The sequence below is a fragment of the Geospiza fortis genome, unplaced genomic scaffold (assembly GCF_000277835.1).
Source record: "Geospiza fortis unplaced genomic scaffold, GeoFor_1.0 scaffold424, whole genome shotgun sequence".
Classification (NCBI taxonomy): Eukaryota; Metazoa; Chordata; class Aves; order Passeriformes; family Thraupidae; genus Geospiza; species Geospiza fortis.
Genome location: NW_005054354.1, coordinates 220,553 through 232,629, shown reverse-complemented (window position 1 = coordinate 232,629; position 12,077 = coordinate 220,553). Strand labels below are relative to the sequence as shown.

Below are 12,077 nucleotides of genomic sequence, written 5' to 3'. Positions count from 1 at the left end.
GGTGGTTTTGTGCAATCAACCTGTGTTTGTGCTTGACTTGCAGTCACTTTGCTGTAGACTTAGTGAGTTTCAGGCCTTGTCTTTCCTTGTAATGGACCTTGCATTACTAAGTGAAGACGGGCTTGCAGAATTTTGCTTGCTTTAAGAGGGGGGAACAGAACTTTAACAAAGCAGTGTAGGGAGAGTATTTCTGAGAAGAAACTTTTCTTTCCTTCACAGACCACTTTGTGCATATTAGAGGAACAGTACTGCTATGTCTATCAGGTTTCCAATTAAAGTTTAATTCTTTTTGTTAAACGTGTGTTTTTTAGTAATCTTGTAAAATGTTTTAGGGAGATGTTTACTGTGCAAAGACAATGTAAGCAATGTTGATAAAATCTGACAAAGCAACAGACAAGTTATTGCATACTTGCAACTTCAGCACAGCTGATGTATGATGGATTACTAATATAAATTTAAAAATTAGCTGATTAAAGCACTTCCTTAATGCCTTTATCTTCAAATCAACTATTTTTCTTTTTTTTACACATATATGGCTAATGAGTATGTAATTGGATATGAGAAATGTGTTTATTTAAGTAAAATAACAACCAGTGGTAAACCTGGTTTGCTCTGTTCTCTTCATTTAATAAAGCTTCAAAACATTGTAATGCTACTGTTAGGCAACATAACACATGTATTAATTCAGAGTCAAACCAACTAATTTCTTAAGTTGTAAAACTGTTTTGCATGTTAGGGTCACTTTTTATCCTACTTAGTTGTGACAAATTGCAAGCTGAATAAAATATGTTGACGTTTTAGCATACAACCTTGATAAAAATAATAGAAGGCCCTGTAAAAGCACCCATGAGAATTGTGAAGGATTCCCATCTTAAATTTACTTCAGCTGCTTTACACATTCAAGAGGACTTTTCATTGTACTTTTTAAGAAAATCATTTATTTTTCTTCCTCCTTTTGACCAGATCTCAAAAAGGAAACTTTTTCAGAGTACTGCAAGCTGTTGAGTTGGGTGCTGTCTTTAGCTAGTCTTTTGCTATGGAAGTAGTGGATAATGTTGTGAAGTCTTATAGAACTTGTAAGGAAATTTTGATTTATCTGATGGTGGCAAAAACTAATTACATAATTTTACAGGACTTAAAATGCTGTAATCTCAGATTATTTCCTAACAATAGCTGGTTGTCTCTGTGTGCTATAATAAAATAATTTAAGAGTGGTTTTCTGGAGATTAAATTCAGGAAGAAGACATGTTAGATGTCTCTTTTTCCCATCACAACAGTCTTCTGTATTGTTGCAGCAACTTGAAATAGGATTTTCCTATTCACGGTCACATCCATTGTAGATTTATATTAAACCTGATCTAACATAGTAATTACCTTTTCTTTCACTTACGGCTCATAAATCTAGTATTCTGTAACCACAGTGTGTTATGTCCTATAGAATTGCTTGCCAAACTCGTGCTATTGAGAATTTTCAATAACTTTACAAAATGCATTAATTGAAATGAACTTGATTAATTTTGTTCCCAGCTTCATTAATTTATCTGCACTAAGCTACACAGTGATTTATCTCTGTGCTCCTAGTACATCCATGTAATTTAGAATTTTAATGCCCCCTACAGCTGTGAATTACTTGTAGTTGATCATGTGAGTGCCTATTCTTCTTTCAGTTTGTTAATATATAGTATAAAGTTAACATGTGTCCTACTGCTGCTTTGTGTGATATGCTATTAGTTACATCTGTCTTTTCAAATTATTATCACCAAAAGGTGTCCTCTGATTCTTGTTCTCTTCTAGTTAGCTTTTTATCTACAAAATGTGCTTTCCTATTTAGCTAATAAAAAATATTATTAACCAGACAGTATTGTTCCAATAGACTTTGTAATATATTTTTATTAATTCAGAGTCTTCTGAAAGAAATGAATGTTAAATATCCATTATTTATTCCCTTTTTAGTTACTTTTTGCAGGATTAGTATTTTGTCTTCCTGTTTTCTGTGGGTTGGTCTCGTGACTTATATTTTCACTTAATAGTAAGCATTTATTCTGATTACTGCACTGGTGGAATATTTCAATGTAAAGGTATTAATTTATGATTTTTCATTGTAACTAGATGATAATAGATTCTTGAAACAATTTTGAGAAGATTTTGCATAGTTTGTTTCTTCAGGATGCGTTTCTCTTCCTTTGTTAAGGTGCTAGATTGACATAGTAGTTCCAGACCTGTGCTGATTCTAGTGATTGCTCCAGTTTGGGTGCAGGACCTTACACTTGCCCTTGTAGAACTTCATGGGGTTTGCCTTGGCCCACCTCTGAAGCCTGTCTGAGTCTCCCTGGATGGGATACACTCCTTCCAGGAAATCCACTGTGTCACAGCTTGGTGTCATCTGCCAGCTTGCTGGGCGTGCACTCGGTTCTTCTGTCAGTGTCATCGAGGAAGACACTAAATGGTATTGGTCCCAGCATGGACCTTTGTGGGACACCACTTGTTACTGGCTTCCACTTGGAGCTGAGCTATTGACTGCAATTCTTTGGATAAGGAACTGACAACAAATCTCTCCAGTTTTAGTGGCAAGGATGTTGTGGGGGACTGTATCAAAGGCTTGCTGAAGAACTGTAGTTTAGTTTTAGATTAATATTGTTTTTAACAAGGATTTGTTAATTTTGACTTGAGTGAAGAGTCCTTACTCTTATGTGTTCCAAACACCACCTATCATTGATTTACGTTTTTATTGAGGGGGGAAAAAAAAGAGTAAGACTGAACAGCTGCAGCTCCTGTTAACAAACAAGGTAATCCTTCCCTTTTCTCAGTTCTGAAAAAGGAGCCTGTCACCTAAAGCTTTACCTTTTTTTTTTTTTTTTGGTCAAGAGTTTTGGTATTCAAGTATGACTCAAATTAATAAATGGGAAAGAGGCATTGTGAACTACACAGATGAGCCTAGTTCTGAGGTTCTGGACTTCTTGTCTATAAATAGAAATCTCTGGGATTTTTGTATCAGAATAGCTTAGAGACTAAGCTGTTTGTTTTTGTGTGGATGTCCACAGGGAACGTTTCAGGTTAAAACCATTGATCTGTTCAAAAAGAAGTGTGCTCTTAGCACAGTCCTTAAAATTCCCATGTTATACTCATGGCTTCATTAATGAAGAGTGGAGTTCTGTACTATGTCTTTTTCCAAGTGGATTTGGATGTAGAGAATTACAGTGGGATCCCTAAGTTCAGCTGATGTGAAGGGGTTACTGTTAAAAAAAAAAAAACCAACACTATCATTCAAATTTCTGTGTACACAGAAAAATTGCAGTGGTAGTTACAACTAACTGATCATCAAAAAAGAAAAGAGTTAGCATTCTACTCCAGATTACAAGACTGATTAATGAAAAGGGTTTTTTTTGTGTCCATTAAAATTTTAGCAGAATTTTTAGGATATAATTGCACTGATTTTTGATCAGGTGTTCAAAAACAGTCTGTGAGTCTTAGCCATGTGGTGAACAATACAGTGAAGAGGGATATTTTAGTCTGGATGAACTGGGAGAAAGAGAAGTACTACATGATGAAGTGTTCTTGTAGTTTTTGTGTTTGTATGGCTGTTTGTTGGTTTGTTTTTGGTGTGCCATCTCCCTTCCTTACCTGAGAGCATCATGAAAACTGAACTTACACTTTGAAACCTGTATTATCCAGTAAAATACATGGGTGAGAAGTTCAGTGTTCTCTCTTGAAGTCATATACTGAGGGAGCAGCTTTGCCTCTTCCCATGATGTTTTGCAAACTTTGTGGCATGGGAGGGACTTACCAGGAATGTCACCAACAAGACTACTGAGAACTCTGAGCATGCTCTGTGTCCTGAAGCTTTTGAACATGAAGATTAGCAATGTATTTGTTGAAATGAGTGGCATATACAGCTTATAAATCAGTTTACGAAGGCTCAAGGAAGTATAATTAATCCTTTAGGTTTTCTTGCCAACATCTTTCACTATTAATAATGTTGGAGCATAAGTCATTGTTACTTCATTAGCAGCATGCCCAGAACTGGAAGAAGTACATAAAACTTGTCTGGGATGGTAAACACAGTGGAGCAAGTTTCACTGTATATGTCTGTGCTGTGCTGCCTTCCTGTTGCAGATTATTGGTTGGGTGTGCCCTCATGTGTGTTTTAGCCACAATGGACAATTACTCTGGATGTGATGTATGTTTGCAGTAAACTGAGAAAAACCTTATATGGATTAGAGGTTAAGGGCTAGCCTTATGCAGGAATTTGATATAATAGAACCTATAGTAAAGCTAAACTAAGTAATACTTCCAGTGCAACCACTGAAGTAAAGACTCATAATTAAATCATTAAGAGCTGCTTTCTTTTTAACATTCAGACTAGGGTATAAAAGGTTGTCCCTTAGTTTTACATGAAAAGTTAGAAACTGTTTCAATGGCATTAATGTAAAAATAAAAACAGTTGATATGGCACAGAAATTGGATGTTTTGGGAGAACGATGAAAAACAACATCTGCTACTGCCACAGTTGTTCTCCATTACTTATTATTTCCATCACTGGCTTCACATGTTGCAGGTCTTAGCAATTTCAATAATCTTCTTTTTGACTTAGTTTTCCTAATCACTTGCTTTCTTGCACCTTTTAACACCAACCTCATCTGCTTCTGCTTCTGACTTTTTATGTGAAGTAGCAGACAAGATGTACTTTCCTACTCTTTTCTAGCAAAGGCTCTGAAAAGGATCTTACCCTGTATTTACAAAGGTGGATTGGACTTTATTTCCTGTTTCTGCAGCATTCAGAATAACTCTTTGTTCCATTGAGAAGATTAAGGGCAGTGTTTGATTAAAAAAAAAATTAATGAAGTGCCTAACAGAGCTATTATTCATTTTGAAAACCAGTTGCTGTGGTTGCCATAGTAATAACAAGCCCTGTATTAAAGTTATTTTCTATATGTACTGCCTGTATTATAACGTGCTGTTGGGGGAGCTGCAGTTCTGTGCATCTCTGCTTTTGAAAGAATTTTCCAGCTTTTTATAGTTAAAATACCCAAAGAATTTATGTTGTAGGAACATAAAACATGTAAATCTAGTTTATCATATCTATCATGGAGTTGCTCATGCAGGCCATGACTTCATGTAGCCATGTATAGTAATCTCAATGAAATAACAGCTGTATCAAAAATGAATAATACATACAGAGGAATTTTGAACTCCTTTAATATTTCTTATTTCTTATATATTTCTAATGGGTAGAATGATTAGCTTGTAGTTCCAAGAAAAATACTTGTCGACTTGGTTGTTTGGCCTCGTGTTTTAGGTGTAGTGGGTAATAACTCCAGTAATTGCTTGTACAGGTAAAAGCTGGCAAACTAATGGTATGTTTTCTTTGTAAAATTCCCCATGAAATATTTATGGAAAATGAGAAGTCTTTAAATCTAAATGCGGTAAAAGAATAGTCCTAAGATTTCTGCTAGAACAATTACTTTAAATTTTTTCTTCCTCAGAGAGAGGAAATGTATCTGTAAATGTATTGTAGTAAGCCAGATCGAACAATTTTTTTCCTAAATTAAATTAATCATATTAATTTGAAGGATTTTCATACCACATTATGCCTTCATAATAAAATATCCTAAAGTAATGTTTCTGTGAAAAGTAACTGCTGTCTCCTAAGCAGAAGTGATAGTTGGCTAGTAGGAGCAAATTGAGATACTTTTTGTCTAAAATCTATGGGGATTTATAAATTCTTTCATACCCATTGGTCACAGAATTATGTCAAGTAATGAGGCAGCTGAAAAACAGACTAACAATTGGGGTTTAAACTGTTTCTTCAGAAAGTATCCTTTTAGTTTGAGAAAAAGTTCACAGACAGGGTTTTACAGGTACTGTTTTTGGATCTGGCTTATTTCAGCTGGTTCTTTGCTCACTCTTTTAACAAGTGATTGTGTCCATAATTAGAATGTTTACAAGTGCTCATTTTCAAAATAATTGTTCTGGAAGTTTAGGAAAACATTAATTGTATTGAAACAAGAATATTTGTGCAGTACTCTCTTGATTGAAAATGTGTCTCTGATTTGTAGGTGCTATTAAAACACTTTTGTAGAAAGTCTGTGCTTGGGAACATTGTCGGTGCCTGAAAACTAGGATGTCTAATTCCTTGGGAAATCTACAAGGGGAAGGAGTTGCTCTTATGACGATTCATTGACGTTACGCTTTGACTAGGGAGAAAGTATTTTAATTCATTATTAAATGATTTGTCATTGGCTGAAACGTTACAAAGTTCATAAAATAGTTTGGGTTGGAAGGGACGCTTAAGACATCTAGTTCAATACCCATGCACTTAACAGGCACATGTTCAACTAGATCAGGCTGGTCTGAGACCCTCACCCAGACTTGGGACATTCACAGCTCCTCTGTTCCAGTCTTTCACCATCTTCACTGTAAAAAATTTCTTCCTTGCATCTAGTCTGAAGCCACTGTCTTTCAGATTAAAACCATTACCCCTTGTCATATCAAAACAGACGCTGACAAAAAGTCTGTCCCCATTTTTCCTATGAGCTCCCTTTAAGTATTGAAAGGCCACAACAATGCTGCACAGAGCCTTTTCTTTACGAGGCTGAATGACTCCAACTCTCTCAGCCTGTCTTTATAGGAGAGGTGGTCCAGCTGATGCCACAAGCTAAACAGTTTCCTTTAATGAAAGTTCTTCATGGTGCAAATACAGCAAGATGCACACATAATATGGTGTGACAATTTTATTAGTTTAACAAATTAGCATACTTAACAGAAATCATCCAATTAGAAGAACAGCCAATTAAGTAATCTTAATTAAGTAAACTCTTTTGTTTCTGCCCCCCACTGAAGCTGCCCCTAGCTTCTAACTGCACATTTATTATGGATATAATATGTAGTGAAAAAATAGTGGCTCACACTATAGAGGGAAGACTAAATAAGATTCCAGGAAGGTTAGCTTATTGTTCTAAAATTTAGGTAAGGGGGTAGGAAAAGTACTATAGTTAGTTAAGGAGCTATATAACTATATAATAGTAGTCTACATAGCTACAGATATATAGAAAATGTAAAAAACCCAAAAATCTGTTTAGCATTACAGCCCTTGATCATCTTCATGGCCCTCTGGGCTTGCTCTAAAACGTCCATGTCTTTCTCTTACTGAGGACTCTAGAGCTGAATGCAGCACTCCATGCCCACCTCGGGGTCTCACCAAAGTGTAGTAGAGGGGACAGAATTACCTCCCTTGACCTGCTGGTCATGCTGTTTTTGAGGCAGCCCAGAACACATTTGGCTTTTTCACCTGTCCAGCCTCTTGTCCACCAGTACCCACCAGTCCTTCTCCCATGTGTATTGCCCTAATCCCTCCATCCCCTGGCCTGTATTTATACTGGTTGGTTCCCCCAGCCCAGGTGCAGGACCTTTCACTTGTTCTTGTTAAACCTGATGACATTCCCATGATCCCACTTCAACTTGTCCAAGTCCCTCTGAATGGCATCCCAGCTCTCAGCTGTGTCAACCACACCACTCAGCTCAGTGTCACTGCAAATTTGCTCAGGGCACACTTGATCCTGCAGTATATGTCACCAACACAGAATGACACTGGGCTCAGTATGGACTCCTGAGGGGCACCACTCATCCCTGATCTCCATCTTGCCATTACTCCCTGGATGTGCTCATTCAAGCAATTCTTCATTCACCAATGAGTCCACCCATCAAATCCACTTCTGTCTCCAACACAGAGAAGGATTTTGTGGGGGACCATGTCAAAGGCTTTACAGAAGTCCACATACATGACACCTGTAAAGCCTTTCCTTGTCCACTAATTAGTCACTCCACTGTAGAAGGCCAAAATGCTGCTCAGGCAGGACTTGTTCTGGTCACCTATGCTGTCTGTCTCAAATCACATCACTGTCCTGCACGTGCCTTCACAGAGCTTCTAGGAAGGTCTTCTGTTCCATGATCTTCCCAGGCACAAAAGTGAGGCTGCCCAATCAGTAGTCTCCAGCATCCTCTATTAAAAAAAATTTAAGTCTCTAGTGTCTCAAGGTAACCTGAGAACTGGAATGTGAGGATTTCAATTACATGTGCTTATTTGATTTTTAGGAACTCACCTATTGAATAATTTGTAAGAATAAAGCCCATCTTAAAGACTGTAATAGAGACACTTGCTGTAAAATTTAGTTATGTATGTCTAATAAAATGGGCATGTAGTTAATGTATTTTAACAGCAGTATTAGAATTTAGCTTCACTGTCTTTTATGTATGTCTAAAATGATACTCTTGTGTATATGCTTCAATTTTTTTTTTCTCTTTACCACAAGCATTTTTATTTTATGTTATAGTAGGGTTAGACTAAGTCTTCCAGGAGCAACTTTGGTCCTGCTGTTCTAATTGCTGTTGGAAAGGGCAGGGTCCTTTGTTTTCTTTTTTTCTTTGTTTTCTCTTGTTTTGGTGATGAACCATGAGAGGAAAGCATAATGTGAATTGATGCTTTAGCAGTAGTGTCATGCAAGGGTCAGACTGTGTGCTTTTGGGGTTTGCCACTACACCTGATAAGAATTCTTGCATAGCCCCTTTGAGTTTTACTGTGTGCTCTTTGTCACTGGCAAAATAGTAATTGAGCTCACTGTAGTGAAAAGTTAGGGCCAGAATTCTATATGCTTTTTCGGATTAGTCTGGGATCCTGGAATTTCAGAAGACTATGATATAGCACAGCAGTCAGTGTGGAGAAATAGAACTATCACATACCCAGGGCTAATGGTTTGTAATGGAATTGACTTAACTCTCAGTTGTGCTATCATCTGCTAACAGTCTTCTGTCCTGAAAGCAATTACTGTACCACTTAGGAAAGCAAAACCAGAAACAAAAGCCTTGAGAAAGTTCAGAAGGATGGCATGACAACAGAGCAAAGGAGGTTAATGAATGCAATAGAAGGTTATTAAATACAATCCAAAAGGTAAAGTTCTATGTCAAATAAGGAGAGCAGAGCAGAATATGAATCCTGTCAGGCCAAATGAATGGAAGCATTTCTAAAAGAGAGTTTGGAAACAACTTAGAAACATATAAAAACTAGCTTTAAATGTTTTTCTCAGACATGTTGGGAGAAGGATCATCGCTGAAGATTTTGTAGGCCCAGCAGACAATCTGTGTTCAGCATGGAAGAATGTAGGGATGTATTCACTCTTAAATCTTACATGATGGATAAATAGAGAAACTGTTTCAAATAAGTGTTATGTTGTAAAAAACCCCATCATTTGTCCCTGGTTTTCACTTCCATGACCAGTGCTGAGATTTCCTTCCAGAAAGAGCAGTCCTTTTGAACCCCCTCCCATAGTGTGTGTAACTGTTTGAAATTACATGATAGCCCAAGCTATCCCTAATTAAAGGAAGTGTATGTTCATTGCAGAATAGCATCAGGAGGGGAGAGAGGGAAAATAAGCTGTGTTCCAATTTGCTTTTGTGTTTCCTATCTTTGGCCTTAAATGAGTTACTTAAAAGTAAGTAGAATTTTTGTACTGGGTGATTTGGGATGATCTGTCACTCAATCATGTGCTTCACATATCTGATTGTGACAGTAAATCTGCATGTTTTCCTTTTTTATACTTCTTCTTACTTTACATGTGCTGTTTTCAGAGGTTGGTATCCGTGTTTGTGCATGGATTTCTATTGAGGCAAGTTAAGGGTGGAGCAAAAATATGGAAAGGTGAAAGATTAGAGTGGGTTTGGTGGGTATAGAGTTGAGAATTGACAACTGTGTTACTAGAAAATAATAAAAGTGGTTGGTGAGTTACAATTTATTTTCTATTTTTTTCATATACTAACTACATAGTTTGTAGATGGTATGATTGTGCATAAAGGTAGCCAAAACGTGAAACTTGAGCAAAATGATTGTGTAAGGAAGTAATAAACTAATGCACAAGATAAGTTTTCATTCAGCCTGGACACAAATAGATTAGACCCAGTAAAGCATATTTGTTCATAAATACTGCACAAGGACAAGTAGAGCAGGAATATGCACAGTTGGAGATTTTGCTTTTGAAGATTTGAGGCTTTCATTGGTATTAAAACAACTGGAGCTAACTGTCATGCTTTGGGGTGGAAGAGAAATGCATATATATAATTTGTAGATTGTTTGGTTAAGGCAGATATTATCTCTTTTTTGTTGTTTTTGTTCATAAACGATACAAAATACTGTTTTTCTACTCTTGTTCATATTATATGTTTATTTTGCCTTTACATCTTCTGACCAGTTCCTGCTTTTCTGGCTTTTAGAAGAATATAACCAGTGATACTGTTATTTACGCTGTAGTGCTTGGTATGGTGGGAATTTACTTGGAATCAGATCACGGGTGGAATTGCGGAAGTGGTAGGGGCTGCAAGCCAATACTAAAGCTGCTTGGAGGCTGAGCAAACTCCCTGGGGTGTGGAGAACTGCTGTAGGTGATGTGAGAACTTGCTGTATGTAGCAAACCACAGTGTGAGAAGCTGACACAAGTTGTAGATGGCACCCTATGGTATGCCTGGATTTCACAAGTAGGAGTTTCACAAGGAGGAATCGTGTGAGAGGTGCCCAAACAGTGCCATTGTATGGAGAGAAGCACTGAGAGATCACTTAGGGAAGTGCAGTGTTACAAGACCAATGGTACCTGATAATCATTTCAGAAATGCCATATTTAGGCATAGCAGTAGCAAAACTGGGACCATGAAGGGAAGAAATAATTAGAGTGGTTTGTTAAATGGGGCAGAGAAAAGGAAGTAGAAGCGTGCTGGAAAAAGAAGACCAAAAAATGGGAAACAGGGTTAAGGGATGTGACTGGCTTCTGTCTGGGGTTCGTGCTGGGCAGCTTGTGTGTGATGATCACAGCTGGAGTATGACAATAAATTAAACTTCTTTCTGTTGCTTATTGCACCTTTTCTCATTGAATCCTTGTGTTTGCTGTGACAGCATACTCGTAATAAAGTGTATTTGTTGTGCCAGCCTGTGACTTCTTGAATTTCTCTCTTAATCTGTGTTTATTGTCTGTACAAGTTCTACTTTCATTGTTTCTTTGAGACTTTGGTTGATGCTGAATTCTGGTAGTGTCATATTTTTCTAATGTTACTGATCTTTTGGTCATTTTTTTATTCTTTCAATGCCTCTCAACTCCTTGAGAGGAAGGATAAGGGGGAAATCTATTGTGAACTGTGAAATTTCTTGGGGTTATGTGTATAAGCATGCTTTCATGCTTCCTCCATCCATGCATATTTAGCATGCAGAAGTACTGTGACCTTCTTAATGTTTTTTGAAAGCATATGCTGCTCCTTTTTTTGTGTAGACTTTAATAATATTACAACTGCTTTACTTGCTTTGATACACTGTATTCCTTTCACACGTATCTCAAAAATACTTGGAAGAATAATACATTTATGTAGTAAATTGCCAACTGTGACAATATAAGGCATGTATACCAAACAGTAATGCTGAGAAATACTCCAGAGAGTTACCTTATCACACTCAGTACCTATTACCATAGGTGTCCCTATGGATAGCAATTATCCAGTATTTTATTAATTCATTAGGATTGCTCTATATTTCTGTAATCACTGGATTTTCTAAGAAGACCATTGTTTTGAATGCCTTTGTGCTAATTTGAATGTATCTGTGTATGTAAATTGGTAGTAATTTCCTTGCTTCTCATGAAACCATTGTGTTTTAATAGATGAATTGAGAAAATTGAGTTGGTCTGGCATTCCCAAACGGGTTCGTCCAATTGCATGGAAGCTTCTTTCAGTAAGTTGTGTTTTTTTTATTCTTCCTCTGCATTTAGTACTAATAGCTTTTTCAAGCATTGCAAATGATTTTGCATGAATTGTAATCCATCAGTGATGGTTGGAAACGTGTCTTGTGCTGAATTGTAATGGAAGTTATGTTCTTTTACTCAATTTCAGGATTAATCTATCAAATTGAAAGGAGGGGGATGAGAAGTAGTAGTAAATTGTGCCAGTTGTATATCTTTATTTTTCAGTCTGGCTTTCTGTGAAAGAAGGGCTTTTGATTATAGTGGCTTCTTTCAACCAGTTTTGATGGAATGGTGGAGAGTTCAAAGACA

At 36.9% G+C, this 12,077-nt stretch overlaps 1 protein-coding gene across 1 annotated transcript in view; it reads left to right on the top strand.

Annotated features, from left to right (window-relative positions):
- Positions 1 to 12,077, top strand: part of TBC1D22A (TBC1 domain family member 22A) — a 165,647-nt gene that overhangs the window by 34,794 nt on the left and 118,776 nt on the right. Inside the window, exon 6 of the mRNA XM_031059009.1 lies at positions 11,688 to 11,758. Within this exon, the coding sequence (XP_030914869.1) occupies positions 11,688 to 11,758 (71 nt within the window). The remainder of the gene's footprint in view (positions 1 to 11,687; positions 11,759 to 12,077) is intronic.